The sequence below is a fragment of the Furipterus horrens genome, unplaced genomic scaffold (genome assembly GCF_987537825.1).
Source record: "Furipterus horrens unplaced genomic scaffold, mFurHor1.1.pri manual_scaffold_11, whole genome shotgun sequence".
In the NCBI taxonomy this organism is placed as follows: Eukaryota; Metazoa; Chordata; class Mammalia; order Chiroptera; family Furipteridae; genus Furipterus; species Furipterus horrens.
In genome coordinates, this window is record NW_028327181.1 from 67386190 (window position 1) to 67401511 (window position 15322).

The window sequence follows — 15322 nt, forward strand, 5'->3', positions numbered from 1 at the left end:
TTAATCTGTTTAAGAACTTTAAAAATACTCTCTTCAATAACTTAGGGTGAAGAGGAACTCACAATGGAAATTACAAAATATTTGGAACTGCATGACAAAGAATTTGTCAAAATTTGTAGGAAACAGCCCTAGTGCTCCACTTGTTATGCCTGTATGAAAAACAAGGAACACGGAAAGCAAATGAGTTAATTTCCTGAGAAGCCAGAAAAGGAACTCCAAAGAAAATCTAAAGAAAATAATTTTTAATAGCAAAAAATTTAAAGTAATCAAAAATTTGATCAAATAGACAAACCTTGAATAAAACTGACTTTAAAAAGAGAAAACAATATTATGAATTAGAAAAGGATACAGCTTCATATATTAGAGATTTTACAAAGCATCAGAATATTATGAACAGTTGTATGCCACTACCTGACTAATTTTATGAGATTAATATTGCCTTAGTCCAGATTAATATTAGAAAATAAAATTAGAGATCAGTTTCACGTACGTAGACATAAAGATCTTAAAAATACATGCGAGTATTGCATTTTCTGGCAGCACAGTGAACAGAGTGCCCACTAAAACCAACTGAAAACAGCTGAAGTGTTAGGTTGGTTATAAAAGCCAACTTCTTGAACGCAGCCATGAACTAACAAGAGCAAGGAACATGCAGCCCAGGGGCTGTGAGGGCAGGAGCTAACTGAGTGGGAGGAAAAATAATCGGCACTAAAGCTGCCTTGCAGCCTGTGGGGATTTGTTGAAGTCGATAATGTTGAGTATAGTAATTCAAAGCCAGGACCTGGAAGTTAAGCCCAGAGCCTGCCCAAACTAGGGTGTCTAATGAGAGATGACACACACACCACACACACATGCGCCCACACACAGTGGGTCTCCAGGGGGCTGCCTCCTCAAAGGGTTACATCCAGAGTGAATTAGAAGTAATCCCTTATTATCTTAAAGGAAAACTGCTTCTCTTGGTCCTTGGCAGTGAGCCAAGAGGGCTACATGAACATCCCTTGACATTTTATAATTCTAAGTTAACTGGGGAGCCTGAAAAAGTTCAAGCCAACAATTTAAAGTGGTCTGGGTCTGGTGTTGCCCCTAGGCATCTGATAGAAACTGCGGAACTCACCTTCATAACAGACCTTAAAGAATTTCCAAAGATAAAGTTATAAGGAAAATAAGATGTTCACAGTGAAGAATCGCTGTACACACGAAACGAGATAACATGTGAGAATCAGACTAAGCCACAGATTTATACTCATGAAAACTACTTATACTGGAATTATCAGGAACAGAATATAGAAATGCTTAATGTTATTTCAAGAAATCAAAGGTCTAAAAATAAGAGAAAAAGCAAGTAACTAGGCAATTGATAGAAATAAAAGCTAAATAAAGTTAAAAACTCAATGGATAGGTTCAACATCATATTGTGTCGCGAAAAGTCTGTTAGGTTTTTCCGTAAAATAAAACACACATTTTTCATTGTCACCAATAACTGTATTGATTTGGATATTTCAAGTATGTCAGCTATCTCCCGCTATTGGCTTCCAGTGGGTAGAGGCCAGAGGTGCTGCTAAACATCTTCCAATGCATAAGGCAGCCCCACAGCAAAGAATTATTCGGCCAAAATGTCAGTAGTACCAAGAAACTTCGCAAACTACTTTTGACACGTTTGATCAGTCACAACACATTCTCTATACACTGCACAAATCGTTTTTTGTGTATCAGTTGTGTTTGTGCCTTTCCTTGAAATAATAAAGCCCAATATGCCGAAAATGTTGCATATTTTCTTCAATCTTCAATATTTAAGTGGCAGCACAAAAATTCACCAGTTTTAATAGGTTTTTAAAAAATGCACACTGATATGACAGCTGTCACTATACAATCTAACAAATTGTTTTGAATGAAGTTAAAGACAACTAAGTGCTACTAGAGCCATAGTACAGAAAAAACTAAACAAACTTTTTGGCCAACCCAATATTAGACAAAGCTGAAGAGAAAATAGTGAAATTAAAGAATTGAAGAAATTATCCAGAATTCTACTTAGAAAGACCAAGAAATGAAACACGAAGAGACATGGAAGATAACATGAAAAGATCTAATATGCTTCTAATCAGAGTTATACAAGGAGAGGAGAAAATAGACAGAATAATATTTGAAGAAGTATTGCTGAGAATTTCAAGAATGATGAAAGACACCTCCCTACAGAGTCAGGAAGTACACTGTATCCCAAACTGAAAGGATTAAAAGAAATCTTATCTAGACACTTCGTGAAACCCCAAAACATCAAAGACAAAGAAAATACCTTCAAAGCAGATTAACTTCAAAGCAATACAGGCTGAGAGAATATAACTGTGAACCAAAATTCTATATCGAGAATATATATTTTTAAGAACAAAGATACAATAAAGAGTCTTTGTGAAAAATAGAAACAGCATTAAAACCACACTGAAGGAAATTCTAAGGGATATACATCAGGCAGGAGTGAGTGTATATTACATGAAAGTCTGAAATGCAAAATAAAAAGCAAAGAAATAGGTAAATATGTGAGTATATATAAATAAACTGATTCTATAAAGTAACATTTTATTGGACTAAAAATACAGGGTAGAATTAAAAATACCACATAAATAAGAAGAATGAATGACTATAATTCAAGTGTTTAATATCCTTGGTTGTTCAGGAAAAGGATAAAAGTATTTCTTGTGTTATAACTCTAATATTATAAATGCATTTTAAATTTTCTAGTGTAATCGTTAAAAGTATAGTAATGAGATTATAACTTCCAAACTTGGGGCGGGGGGGATGGGGCACCAGATTGAGAAAAAATCATTAGTCCTAAAAAACATAGGAGAGAGGAGATAAAAGAATATAAGAAAGCTAGGTCAAGTAAAATGATAGAAATAAATCTAAATATATTAGTAATTACATCGAATGTAAATGTAAAAAATTGTCAAATCAAAGAAAAATATAGATTGCCATTTATTAATGATACCTTAACATAACAGAAAAGTGAAAGCTCACGTTTAAAAATATATATCAGACAAATTCTGACAACCTGGGATCACTGTCACCCAAGTCCAAGGCCTGGAGTGGTTCAGCGATGATGGGCTGCCACCCCTGAAAGGGCCAGGTTGTTTTCCATTCACTTCTCACTGCCAGGTTTCACTCTTCGGGACTCTAGGCTGTGGCTCAGGGTCGCACGCAGGGTCTCGTGTCCCAGCTTTCATTGCCTGGCCCCCACAGCCTGGCAGCGGTTCTGCTCGGCCTCCTGGCTGCCTCGTCCACATCCACAGTAGCTCAGAGATTAGAGCAGCGCTGTGGGCTGGCGTCACCCCTCTGGGTTTCAGTCCTACCCTCCTCTTAGCTGTCGAATTAGCTCTTTCTTGCATTTACGGAGATTTCCCTCCATCCTTTGTCTATCGCTTTTTTGCAGTGACTTCATCGGGTTCACATGAATTGCCTTGTCCTCCGTCACCATAAGTACAAGCCCCTGATTCCTCGCTTTTTCCATCCACACCCTGTTTTCAAATGCCTGCCTCATCTCCCCATTTCGACTGTACGTCTTTTGAACATAGGGAAGGAGTTATACTAATTTTATCTACCTGTTGTTAGCTGATACAGCACTCTGAACAGATGGTCAGGAAATTATTAAATAAACTCAAATTTGCCTTAGACTCAATTTGACAGTATTCCAAGCAGGTTAAATAGATGAATATCTAAATACAGTGTCTTTATGCTTTGCCAATTGATATTTTTCACACAAAATATAGGGAGAAGCAGGTTCAAAAGTGCAAGAAAGTAGGATCACTATTAATTTTTGTGATTTAACCTTTATAAGATACAGAATTTGTCAAACAGGAGTTATTAGGCTAAATTAGTCTGAATATTTATAAATGAGAGAGGAGGTGGCACTTACAAATTAAGACAGAATGCTGATTAAATAGAAAGTATCTCCACTGAATTCCTTATCTGAAGATTTTTATATTACTAAACAGGATGGAAGGTCCTTAAATGACCCTTAGTTGGTCATTTATGTCTAATTCAGTCTTACCACTTCCTTTGCGTAATCAGCCAATACCAGTAAAATTCCATTCAACTGGTTTCCTTTTAGTAAAGTTACTTTCACTACTCAAATGATACCTTATATTAGATTGCTTTGCCCACATGATTGTATAAATTATTGAGTTCAGATGTTTTCTGTTTCACACTGTAATTTTCTTTTCAACCCAAGAGTCATTTAGGAGTACGTATATTTCTTAATTCCCAAACATACAAGATTTTCTGGTTATCTCTTTGCTCTTTCTTTCCTGCTTAATCTCATTTAGAGAAATATACTCTGTGACTTGAATCCCTAAAAAATGTTTGTTTTCTTTATATGTTTTGTTTAAATATAAAAATTTGCATTTAATATTCTATACATGTTCATTAAGTCAAATTTGCTAAGCATTATTTAAGTTTTTTGCACTCTTACTGATGTCTTTGTTTTGTCAAAGAAATGATGAAATCTGTAACTAAATTTGTGTCTTCTCCTTGTACCTTCAGTTTTTGCTCTAAATATTTTGAGAATTTATTAGGCTTGTTCAATTTAGAACGGTTATTTCTTCCCAGTGTTTGAGTCATTTGTCATTATGAAATGTCTCTATTTCTGTATTGCTTTTTTTGTCTTAAAGTCAGCTTTGCATGAATGAAATAGGTTTGCATGGTATATATTCTCCACGCTTTTACTTCAACCTTTCTGTATCCTTATGTTTCCAGTATGTCTCTCACAAGTGGCACGTAGTTTTGGATTTTTAATTCTAACAGTCTTTGTCTTTGGAATAAACTAAACCATTTAGCTCACTTACTCTTAATGTAGTTCCTGTATGTTGCATTTAAATCAATCATCACATTAGTGCTTTGTATTCGATTGTTCTATATTTCTTTTCTTTCCTTTATAACCCTTTTGATTGATTATTGTAGGCAAAAGGTAAACAAAATTTTGTTCTTTTTGCTTGACAGTTAAACCTCTGTTAAATTTCTAGCTCTGTTCCCCTGTTAATCTACTAAGATATATATCAACTATATGGTTGGACAACATCACTTATGGCAAAAATTACCCCTGTTGGCTGCATTGGGAGAACTAGAAATGTGTGGTGGGCTTCCCAAGTGCAATGACTCATGTAGTAGGCATTGTCCCTTTCTGGGACCCTGGAAGCTCTGCCTTCATAGTTTTTTTTATAAGAGATACCAGATCCTACGAGGCATAAGGCTTTTAAGCCAAGAGCACTTCCTTCACCTGCCTGCTGTGGATCTCGTCCCCTTGCACCCAGGCTCTCACCTGACGGCTGTGTGCACCACTGCAAGGACCCTGGCACTGCCTCCTTGCAGGCCATGTTCTTGTCCAGAGTAGACTTGTGCCAAGTGTAACTGGTGAGTCTTTCACGTCAGAATGTTTAGTTAAGCCTACGAAAGCACCCTCTCCCCTGCCAGTCAGTGTTGGAATTATTTTCATTATTCCCTTTATTGAATATAAAAGTCTAGTTTTATTTAATACTTTTACTCCTGTCCTGGACAATGCAAGTTCCATAAAAACATTTTAATTCTACCTGCCTTCCTCCCACCAAACTATTTGGGTCCTGGATTTTAATTATGTATATTTTAAGCTAGTGAGATGATATCATCATTATTACTACCACATATAGTCAATATCTGTTTTGATTTACTCAGTTATCATCTCTTTTTTCCTCTTTCTGTATCACTAATATTCTTCTGGGACCATTTTTCTTCTGCCTGAACTTCATCCTGTTTTATTTGAAGTCTGATGTTGTCGAATTTTGTTTTGTTTGTTTACCTGAAAATATTTTATACTATTTTCATTCTTGAAGAATATTCTTGCTGGGTGTAAAATGTAGGTTGGCAGTTCCTTTTAGCACTTAAAGGTAATACTCTCTTGTCGTCTGGATTCCATTGTTTCTTTGGAGAGGTCGGCTCTCGGTCTGTATGTTGCTCCTCACAATAGTCTCTCTTCCTCCAGCTGCTTTTCACTATGATGCACATAGGTGTAGATCTTTATTTTATCCTGCTTGGAGTTTGTAGGACTTCTTCAGTTTGTAACAACTTGATTATTTTTCTATCAGTTTTGGAAAGTTCTTGGCTATTAGCTCTTCAAATATTGCTTCTATCCTGCCTCTCCTTCAGGACTCCAGTTGCTGAAACCATCGCAACGTATCCTCTGTGCCTCTTACCTTCTTTTCCCTGTTTTCCATATTTTTCCTTTTCATGCTTCACTCCAGGAAATTTTTTCTCACCTACCTTCTAGTTTAGCTATTTCTTATGTACTCTCCTGCTGGTCCACTAAGTTCTTAATTTCCATCATTTTTCAGTCCTAGGTTCTTCATTTGCTTTGGTTCTTTTTTATAGTTTCTTGTCCTCTAAAAAATTCTCAATCTTGTCTTCTGTCATCTTGAACATGGTAAGCATCGTTATTTTAATATCTTTATCTGGTAAATCCAGTATCTAGACCTTGTAGGTCTGTTTACTTTGTGTTTTGTTTTACTGTTTCTAATTCATGCTAGCTTGGTTCCCTATATGTCTGGTTAATTTTTATTTGGTTCCAAACATTATATTTGCAAAATTGTTTTTAGAGATAATTATTGGAGACCCAAGTTTACGTCATCTTTCTCCAGGGAAGATTTACCTTTGCTACTTTCAGGCACCTAAGAGAACTAGTATTTCAAATAAGCTATTCTGATTTTACAGAGTGAAGTGATTCAAAGCTGAACTGTGGTCCTCATGATGGCCTGCCTACTTCTGAGTCACCTTCATTGCTAGTGACAGCCTTTTTGGATCCCAACCCAAAGGCAGGGGTTAACCCATGACCTCCTCCTTTTCGGGCCCTGGTCTCTAAACTCTGTCTCACTTGCCCCATGAGGCTGTTGGAACCACCAACTCAGGTCCCATCCACCTGCTCTGCAGTTGGCAGACTCCCCAGGAAAACGGAGGTCTCAAACCAGGGCCCTTCTCCATGACTTCCGTTGCATAATTCTCCACTATCTTGCTAGCTCTCCAGTGTCTTTAAGCAAAGGTTTTGCATATTTTATTTGCCTATCCTGAATGTTACCAGCATGGATGTTGGTTTATATTACCTAGTCTGTGGTTACTAAAGAAAAAAACCTAATGTCCTCATTTCATAAATGAAATAATTAGGTCCAGAGAGATTAGCATAGCTAGTTAAGAGCAGAGATCTAAGACCCAAGTATCCTGATTCTGTGTAATGCTTATTCTGTTATTCCAGTACCAAAGTATATGGGTAGATTTAGTAACATTTTGATACTTACTAGGCTTAGTGCTACTTCTCTTAGTTTGTTCACCAAGCAGTAAAGACCCAGTATCCCAAAATACAGAAAATCCTCAAGTAAGCAGGATTCCCTCCCTCACTTCCACATCCTCTTAAGTTTGCTTTAAAATATTATAAGCCCTTTTTTAGAGCAATCTCCAACCTCCCCATGTAAATGCTCCATTTGTAAACTATTACAGATTTAGTGAAGATTTTGATCATCCATCACTGTTTTTTAACGTTTCTGTTTGTGCTTTATAATATCAATCCTCTGTTTAATATCTAAGCCAAGGGTTGGTGTTTCAGAATGGGGAAGAATGATCAGTTATCTAAAATATAGTGCTTAAAACAACAACAATGTATTATTTCTCATGATTCAGCTGATTGGCCGGTTCTTCTGCTCATCTCACCTGGGCTCACCAAGTGGCTGTAGTCAGCTGGAGCCGGATGGTCCACAATGGCTTGCTCACATGGCATGGCTGGACTGCTGGGTGGCTGGGTGGCTGGGATAACTTGGCCTCTCTGCACACAGTCTTTAGTCCTGGGCTTCTTCACATATAGAAGTGTTCCAATGCAACAAAGCTTCCCAAAGCTGAGCCTCCACAAGTTACCCAGTGTCTCTTCTGCCACATTCACTTGCAAGTCACAAGACCAGCTCATTCAAGAACTGGGATGGAAAGTCCACCTCTTGATGGGAGGTGCTGCCAAATATTGCGGTCCTGTTTTTCAGTCTGCCACAGATAGATGAAGAAAGGCAGGTGTGCTAGGCAGAATAATGGCCCCTGCATTCCAACCCCAGTTCTCTGACACCAGCTATGCAGAACAGCCAGATGAGCAGATACAGAGTGACAAGGTCTGGATGTTGCTGTGGAGCCAGGGTGCATCACCCTCCTAGGACATTGATATGTTCCCATCCAGGAAGTTCCATGGAGCCTTAGTATCCAGAGTTTTTTGATTTTTTTAATCAGGATTTCACTGTATAAGGATGATTGATTAAATCATTGCCCCCTGAATGAACTCAATCTTCAGACCCCTTTTCCTCTCCAGAGGTCAGGCAGCCAAAAGTTCCAGCCATCCCATCAAGTGGAGGGTTTTCTGGTGACCAGCCTCCATCCTGAAGCTAGCTAGGGACCTGGCAGGAGTCCTCTCATTAACATAACAGATATTCCTATCACAGGAAATTCCAAAGGTTTTTGAAGTTCTATTCCAGGAACCAGGGACAAAGGTCAGAGAGATATGCGTATATATTTTTTTAATTATACCACAGCCCCCCAGGGATTTCTGCATCCTAACCCCCAGGAATATGTTGTTACAAAGCAGGAGAAATTAAGGTTGCCAGTGGAGGTAAGGTTGCCAATCCGCTGATCTTAAAATAAATCCTGCATTATTTAGGTAGGCCCAGTGTAAGTACAAGAGTCCTTTGAAGAGAAGGAGGGAGGTTGGGGGGTGGGGGGGGAATCATGAGAAAGACTCAGGTGCCCATGGCTGGTTTTAAGGATGAATGAGCACAGCCTCTAGAAGCTGGAAAAGACAAGACAGGGGGTTCCAGAAAATATCGTAATAGCCCTGCTGACACCATGACTTTTAGCCCTGTGAGACCCATTTCAGATTGCTGGCCCCCGGAACTGTAGGAGCATAAATTTGTGTTGTTTTAAGTCACTAAGTTTGTGATAATCTGCTACTGCAGCAACAGGGAACTAACACAGCCGGGCTTAGGGAAAGGAACAGAACGCCATGACTTTTCACCATGGAAGGGCAGCATCAGTCTGTATGTGGAGCTTCTGTCTGTTTAGATGTTGAAAACTTGCTCTGTTCAAAACGCAATTCACACTCTTCAATCTCTCCTACTTTTTAAGTTATTTACTACCCTCCTCAGCTCCAGCCCTCAGTGCCGCTCAGAATTACCCAGTTTAACTATAGAGGACTCGTCACTTAAATGTCTGTCTGGCAGATAATGGAGTCAGAGAAGGAAAAGTAACTCTTTACACCAATAAGTAGGATACATTTGACCTCATTGATTCATCCAGTGAAAATTTGTTATCTTCAGTGTACCAGGATCTGTGCCAAACACAGTTTTATATTTAAAAGGAGTTATTATATAATGCAGGGTACAAAATGGAATTGGCACAGAAGGACTTTTTGCTAAGCTTTCTTAGAGTCACTGATGCCTACAGGTGGTTTTATAACTTCTCTACTTATATATACTCATAAATTTTGAATGTCAAATATGGTCATAAATTTTAATCTTTTTTTCAAAAGCACAAACTAATGTAATAATAATAATAATAGTGGCTGACACTTACGGAGCACTTACTATGTACCAGGGCTCTGCTTAATATTTTACATCTTCGCTGCAGTTAATCTTACCACAGCTCCTGCCCCCTTCTATTATCCCTCTTGTTACTTTTAACCATGTTTCCATAAATACGCAAAAACTCAATGTTTACATATCTCAGTTATTTACTCCCTAGTTTTATTCCTAGTCCTGATTAACCCTAAAATATAATAAAATTTTAGCTAAACGCATGAACATTTCCAACCTTAAATTGAAGGGAAAGGAAGAATAACCACTTTATTCACAGTTATATGCCTGAGAAGTTAGAAGCAGAACTTAATTTGACACAATTAACACTAAATGCATGGTAGCGTCCTTAGTCTGCAATTTTTCTGAAACTTACCATTTGCTGATTTATTTCTTTAGGAACCGTATTACGTACGTTGCATCAAACCCAATGACAAGAAATCCCCGCAGATATTTGATGATGAACGCTGCCGGCATCAAGTTGAGTACCTTGGACTACTGGAAAACGTGAGGGTGCGACGGGCAGGATTTGCCTTCCGCCAGACGTACGAGAAGTTTCTTCACAGGTGAGAACAGACTCAAAGAAACCTGATAGCATACTGAGAATTATGGAGTCTTTCCCATGAATATTTGGTGAATGAACAAAAACAAAAGAATTGATGAAACAGGAGATAAGAAAAACTTTTCCAGAATCAGCAGAAGGAGTCCTTGAGTTCGTGGTTTGTGAGCCGTGGGAAAAGGTGTGTTCTTCGTGAGGAAATGTGGCCATCACAGTCTAGTAGGAAAACAGTGATTTGGAATCACATCTAGATTGGAATGCTGGCCATGCCACTCACGTGCTGTGTAACCTGGGGCCAGAAATATAATTTCTTTTATTCTGTTTCTGCATCTGTAAAATGAGTGTAGTAACACCTGATTCTTAAGGCCATTGTTATGAAGACTAAATACCCTAAATAAAAGGCCCAGCTACCTGGTACATTACAGATGTTCAGTTAATGCTGGTTATTACTGACATTAATTACAATTAACCCTTGAACAACACAGGAATTAGGGATGCCAGGCCCCATGCAGTTGAAAATTCATGTATAACATTTGACTCACCCAAACTTAACTACTAATAGCCTGCTGTTAACCAGAGGCCTTCCCAGTAACATGGACAGTTGATTAACACGTATTGTGTATGTTATATGTATTATATACTTCATTCTTACAATAAAGTAAGCTAAAGGAAAGAATGTTTTAAAAAATCATAAGGAAGAGAAAATACATTTATAGTATTTATTGAAAAAACCTGCATGTATGTGGACTCACACAATCCAAACCCATGTCATTCAAGGGTCAACTGGATCATAATAACAAAATATTGAATAGTTAATTATGGAGGCCCTGAAATTAGCCTACCTGGTTTGAATGCTGACTTTACCATTTTGTAGCTTTGTGACCTTGGGCAAATCACATCACCTTTTTATGCCTCAGTTTTCTCATGTGTAGAATGGGGGTAATAATAACTACTTTGTGAGGTTGCTAAAGAATTAAGTGAAATAATATATAAAAAAGCACTTAGATTAGTACTTAGTATATATCAATCATTCAATGTAAGATATGATTGTTCTTGCTATTTATTGTTAATAATGATAATTGACAACTGGGACTCATAAAAATAATGCTTTAAATTCTATCCATGCATTTATTTTAAAATATTTATTGAACATTCCCTGTTCTACATTATAGATTCCACAAAAATATGATTAAATAAATACCTAAGATAGTAGATGGTCAGAAGAGTCTCTAAGGAGATACTAAGGACAGTAATCAGCCACACAAAGATCAGAGAAAAGAGCAGGTGGGGCAGAGGGTACAGCAGGGAAAGGCTCTATTGCAGTGGTAATGTGGTGTGTTAGGTACCAAACGGAGTCCATGTGGTTGGAGGATGCTGAGTGACAGGGCAACGGTGTGAGATGAGATCAGGGAGATGAACAAGGACCACATCATGTTGAACTTTGTAATCCAGACTAAACAGTTTCGATTTTGGCTAAGGTGATAGAAGACCATTGGTGGATTTTAAGCAGGGAGTGACACAGTCTCACAGATGCTTTAAGAGATCACTACAGTTGCTCTGTGACTAGACAGCAAGGAGACATTCAGGGATACTATTGCAGGAGTCCAGGAGAGATGGCTGCATGATACAGCTTTGAAAAGGGACCATTGTAGACCCGAGAGTAGTGCACAGCTTCAGGATGTGTTTTGGAGGAAAGGTGACAAGACTTGTTCATGGGTTGGCTAGATGAGAGAGGAATGACAAGTAGATTTTGGCTCGAGCATCTGGCTAAGCATTGGACCATTTGCTGAGATGAGGAGGACTGGGCAAGAGAAGTTGGAGGAGGAGGGCGTGGAGCAGGGGGCAAAACTGGAATCAAGATTTGTCACTAGACTGTGTTAGGTCTGAAATGCCTACTAAACATCTGGGTAGCTATTAGGTATATGAGTACATATCTGGAGTAGGCTAGAGATAGAGATTTTTGTAACAAGTATGTAGATTATGTGTAAAGTCTTAGAACTGGCTAAGGAAGAGGAGGACACCCATGCCCACATTTAGGTTTGTGGTCTGACATGAAGGAACTGGTGAAGAGAAGGAACAACCAGCGAAGCAGATTACCAGGAAAGGGTTATGTCACAGAAGCCAAGAGAAGGAAACATTTCAAGAGAAAAGTACAGTTACCATATCAAGTGTTGCTGTGCAGTCAAGTAAGGTAAAAGCAGCTTAACCGTGGCTTTTGGCGACAGAGAGGTCAAAGGAGAAAGGGCTGGACGGAACCCAATTTGAGCAAGATGGGAAAGTGAAATGAGGAGCTGGTTGCCTGTAGAAAACCCAAGAATCCATGCTGTGAATAAGAGCTGAGGAAAACGGTAGCAGCAGCGGAGTGGGAGGTGAGGTCAGGAGCTACTAGAAAGTGCTCATGTGCGGGTGGGGATGATGCAGAACGGAGGGAGAAACCAGTGACATATGAGGGAGGGAGATTATTGTAATAATAACAGCTTTGAGAAGTAAGACCAGAAACAAGCTTGCTTTGGGGGGGACGAGGAATTTTGCAAATGCATATCTTTACCGACTTTTAACCTCTTTTTTGGACTTACTTTACTTTCAACTCAAAATGTTGTGTTGTGCTTTTTTGGCACAGAAGACATGCTATAAGGACTGGGCTGTGTTTTCTAATACTCATTGTAAAAACAAAAGAAAACATTAAAAAGAACCTGTGAGTTTTAAATATGGTGGTCTCAGTAGTACAAGCTTAAATTTCCCATTTCACTCCAAATAATATAAAATATTATTCCCATTCCCCAAATAATAAAAAAATGTATAATTAAAACCAAGTAAATGCACAGCCCAACTATAGAATCAAACATGGATTGTCAGTGAACCTTGAAAATGTGAGTCATTCCTAACTGAGATGAAGCAGATGGGAAACCCCAGCAGTACATCAAGGTTGCAGTTTGAGGGAAAGGCTGCCTGTGAGACTTGAGCTGCCGTTCAGGAAGCCACCCAGCTGCTGTGCTGGGAGGTTGCCAGAATGGCCAGGGCAAGTCACCAGCTCAGCAGCTGCAAGGGAAACATCGTAGGCACAATGGCCAGACCCAGGAAGCAAAGGGAGCCATCTTGCAAGAATCCAGCAAGGGCCCAGATATGCCCAAAGCTGGATGTACACTTGCTCCAAGCCATGTCTCCAAGTAGTGGGGGAGCCGTATATGAACTCAGTTGGCTTCTGAGCCTACAGTCCTTAACAATGCATTGCCTCACCATTGAATGTAGGGCTTTCTAATCAAAGGAGGAAATAAACTGGAATAAAGAAAACTTAGTCTGTCCTGGCCAAGTGGGTCAATTGGTTGGAGCGTCATCCCATACACCAAAAAGTTATAGGTTCTCTCTCTGGTCAGGGCACATACCTAGGATGTGCCTTCGATCCCTGGTCAAGTCTCATACAGGAGGCAACCGGTTTCACATCAGTGTTTCTCTCCATCTCCCCCCTCTCTAAAATCAATAAACATATCCTTGAGTGAGGATTAAAAAAGAAAGAAAGAAAGCTTAGTCTATCCAAGAGAACACAGGGTAGGAAGCAGCAGTGGGAAAGCACACCTAACAGAAAATATAAAATAAGAAGGTGAGGACATTGAAACAGGTTAATAATCAGAAATCATTTAAACTACCCTTTAAAAGACAGAATAGTGAAAGACTGAAGTCTGTCTAATTACTGATTATTTAAGTTGAGATTAGCTCCTCTCTAGAACCATCTTGGGAGATCAGAGGTAGGAGGTGCATCTGGAAACCCTGCCTATTCCTACTCTGGGGGTGGTCTCTGTCTTCTGCTTTACATAAATTTGTTTGTTCAAATCGAGAAACTGACATTGTATTTTATTGTCACATGGACTTACCAGTGGGATATGGAGTGGAATAGAAGGTGTGTAGGACCTTGGACTTAGTTTCCAGTGATGGAGGAGGAGAAGTAATATTTCCACACTGAATTTTTGCTTTGAGATTCTGCAGATTTTTCTATATAAGCTAGCTTTGAACCTAAAATTTTACTTGTCACATCTCTTTATTTTCATTCTTTTATTACAGAAGAGAAGGATTTTAAATTGTATTAAGAAGCTTAAATGCTTCTAAAGTCTTTGGGGACGTAAAACTAGTTGTCAGAAAGTAGATGAGTTTGGCTTTTTAATTTGCAAGTTCAGGATGCTGGTTTGCTGGAGAACTGGGGTCATGCCCCTCACCATCGGGAAGAAAGGACGACGCCTTGACCCCGACACACTCGCTGAGCAGGGTGACTGCGGGCTGCCCCGGTTCCTGCCACGTGCCTGAGCTTCAGACACACGCCATTCCTGCTCATGGTACAGCCCAAGCGTTGGCTCCTATTCTTGTTTCATAATGAATTTGGAAGGCTTCTGATTCTGTTTCCTTTTTCACATGATTTTGTGTAATATTACCTCTCTCTTTCATCTGGTTTCTATTTCTGTTCCTATACGGCAAGTGAATAGGCTTTTAAATGTATTTCCTTCCATTTTTTTCTTTCACTCAACAAATATCTATTTTCTTGTCACATGGCAGACAATGTGATACATAGTGGGGAACTGAACAAAGTCCCTGCCTGCATGGCACCCACAACCTAGTGAGCAGGACTGGCATTAAACAGATAAACCCACAAATCAGTACGAGGAGCGGCGTAAGGAAAAAACGCAGCCGGAGGCCTTAGGAATAATGGGTGTGAGGGTTGGTGGCCAATGAAGGAAGATTACGGTAAAAAACTAAAGGAGGACGAGGAGGCAGTTTTTCAATGAGTAGATTTAATAGCATTCCTGCAGTGGGAACAGGATATGCAAAGTCTCTAATGCAAGAAAGAGGCACCACGCATTACAGGACGCTGAAGAAGGCTAGTGTGATTGGACCAGCGGGATGGAGAAGGGGATTGAAAGGTGAAAAGGAAGCGAGGCTTTTTAGAAAACTTCCCAGGCTGCTGAGTAGGCAGAACGGATTGGAAAGGAAATGGAAGATAATTTCAGGATTTTATTTTAGTAAACTGGTTGGTGGCTTGGATTAGGATTGTGGCAGTAAAGATGAGAAAAGTTGAATTATTGAATATGTTTTGGAGGTAGAACCTATAGGACTTACTGATGGATGAGAAGGAATGATGGAGAAGAGAAGGGGTCGGTGTGAGTGCCAGGAT

The 15322-nt window shown here is 39.1% G+C and overlaps 1 protein-coding gene across 1 annotated transcript in view; it reads left to right on the forward strand.

The window, feature by feature from the left end:
• The window catches only part of MYO1D (myosin ID), a 301572-nt gene that overhangs the window by 116676 nt on the left and 169574 nt on the right, over nt 1-15322 (forward strand). Inside the window, exon 15 of the mRNA XM_090257605.1 lies at nt 10005-10171. Within this exon, the coding sequence (XP_090113731.1) occupies nt 10005-10171 (167 nt within the window). The remainder of the gene's footprint in view (nt 1-10004; nt 10172-15322) is intronic.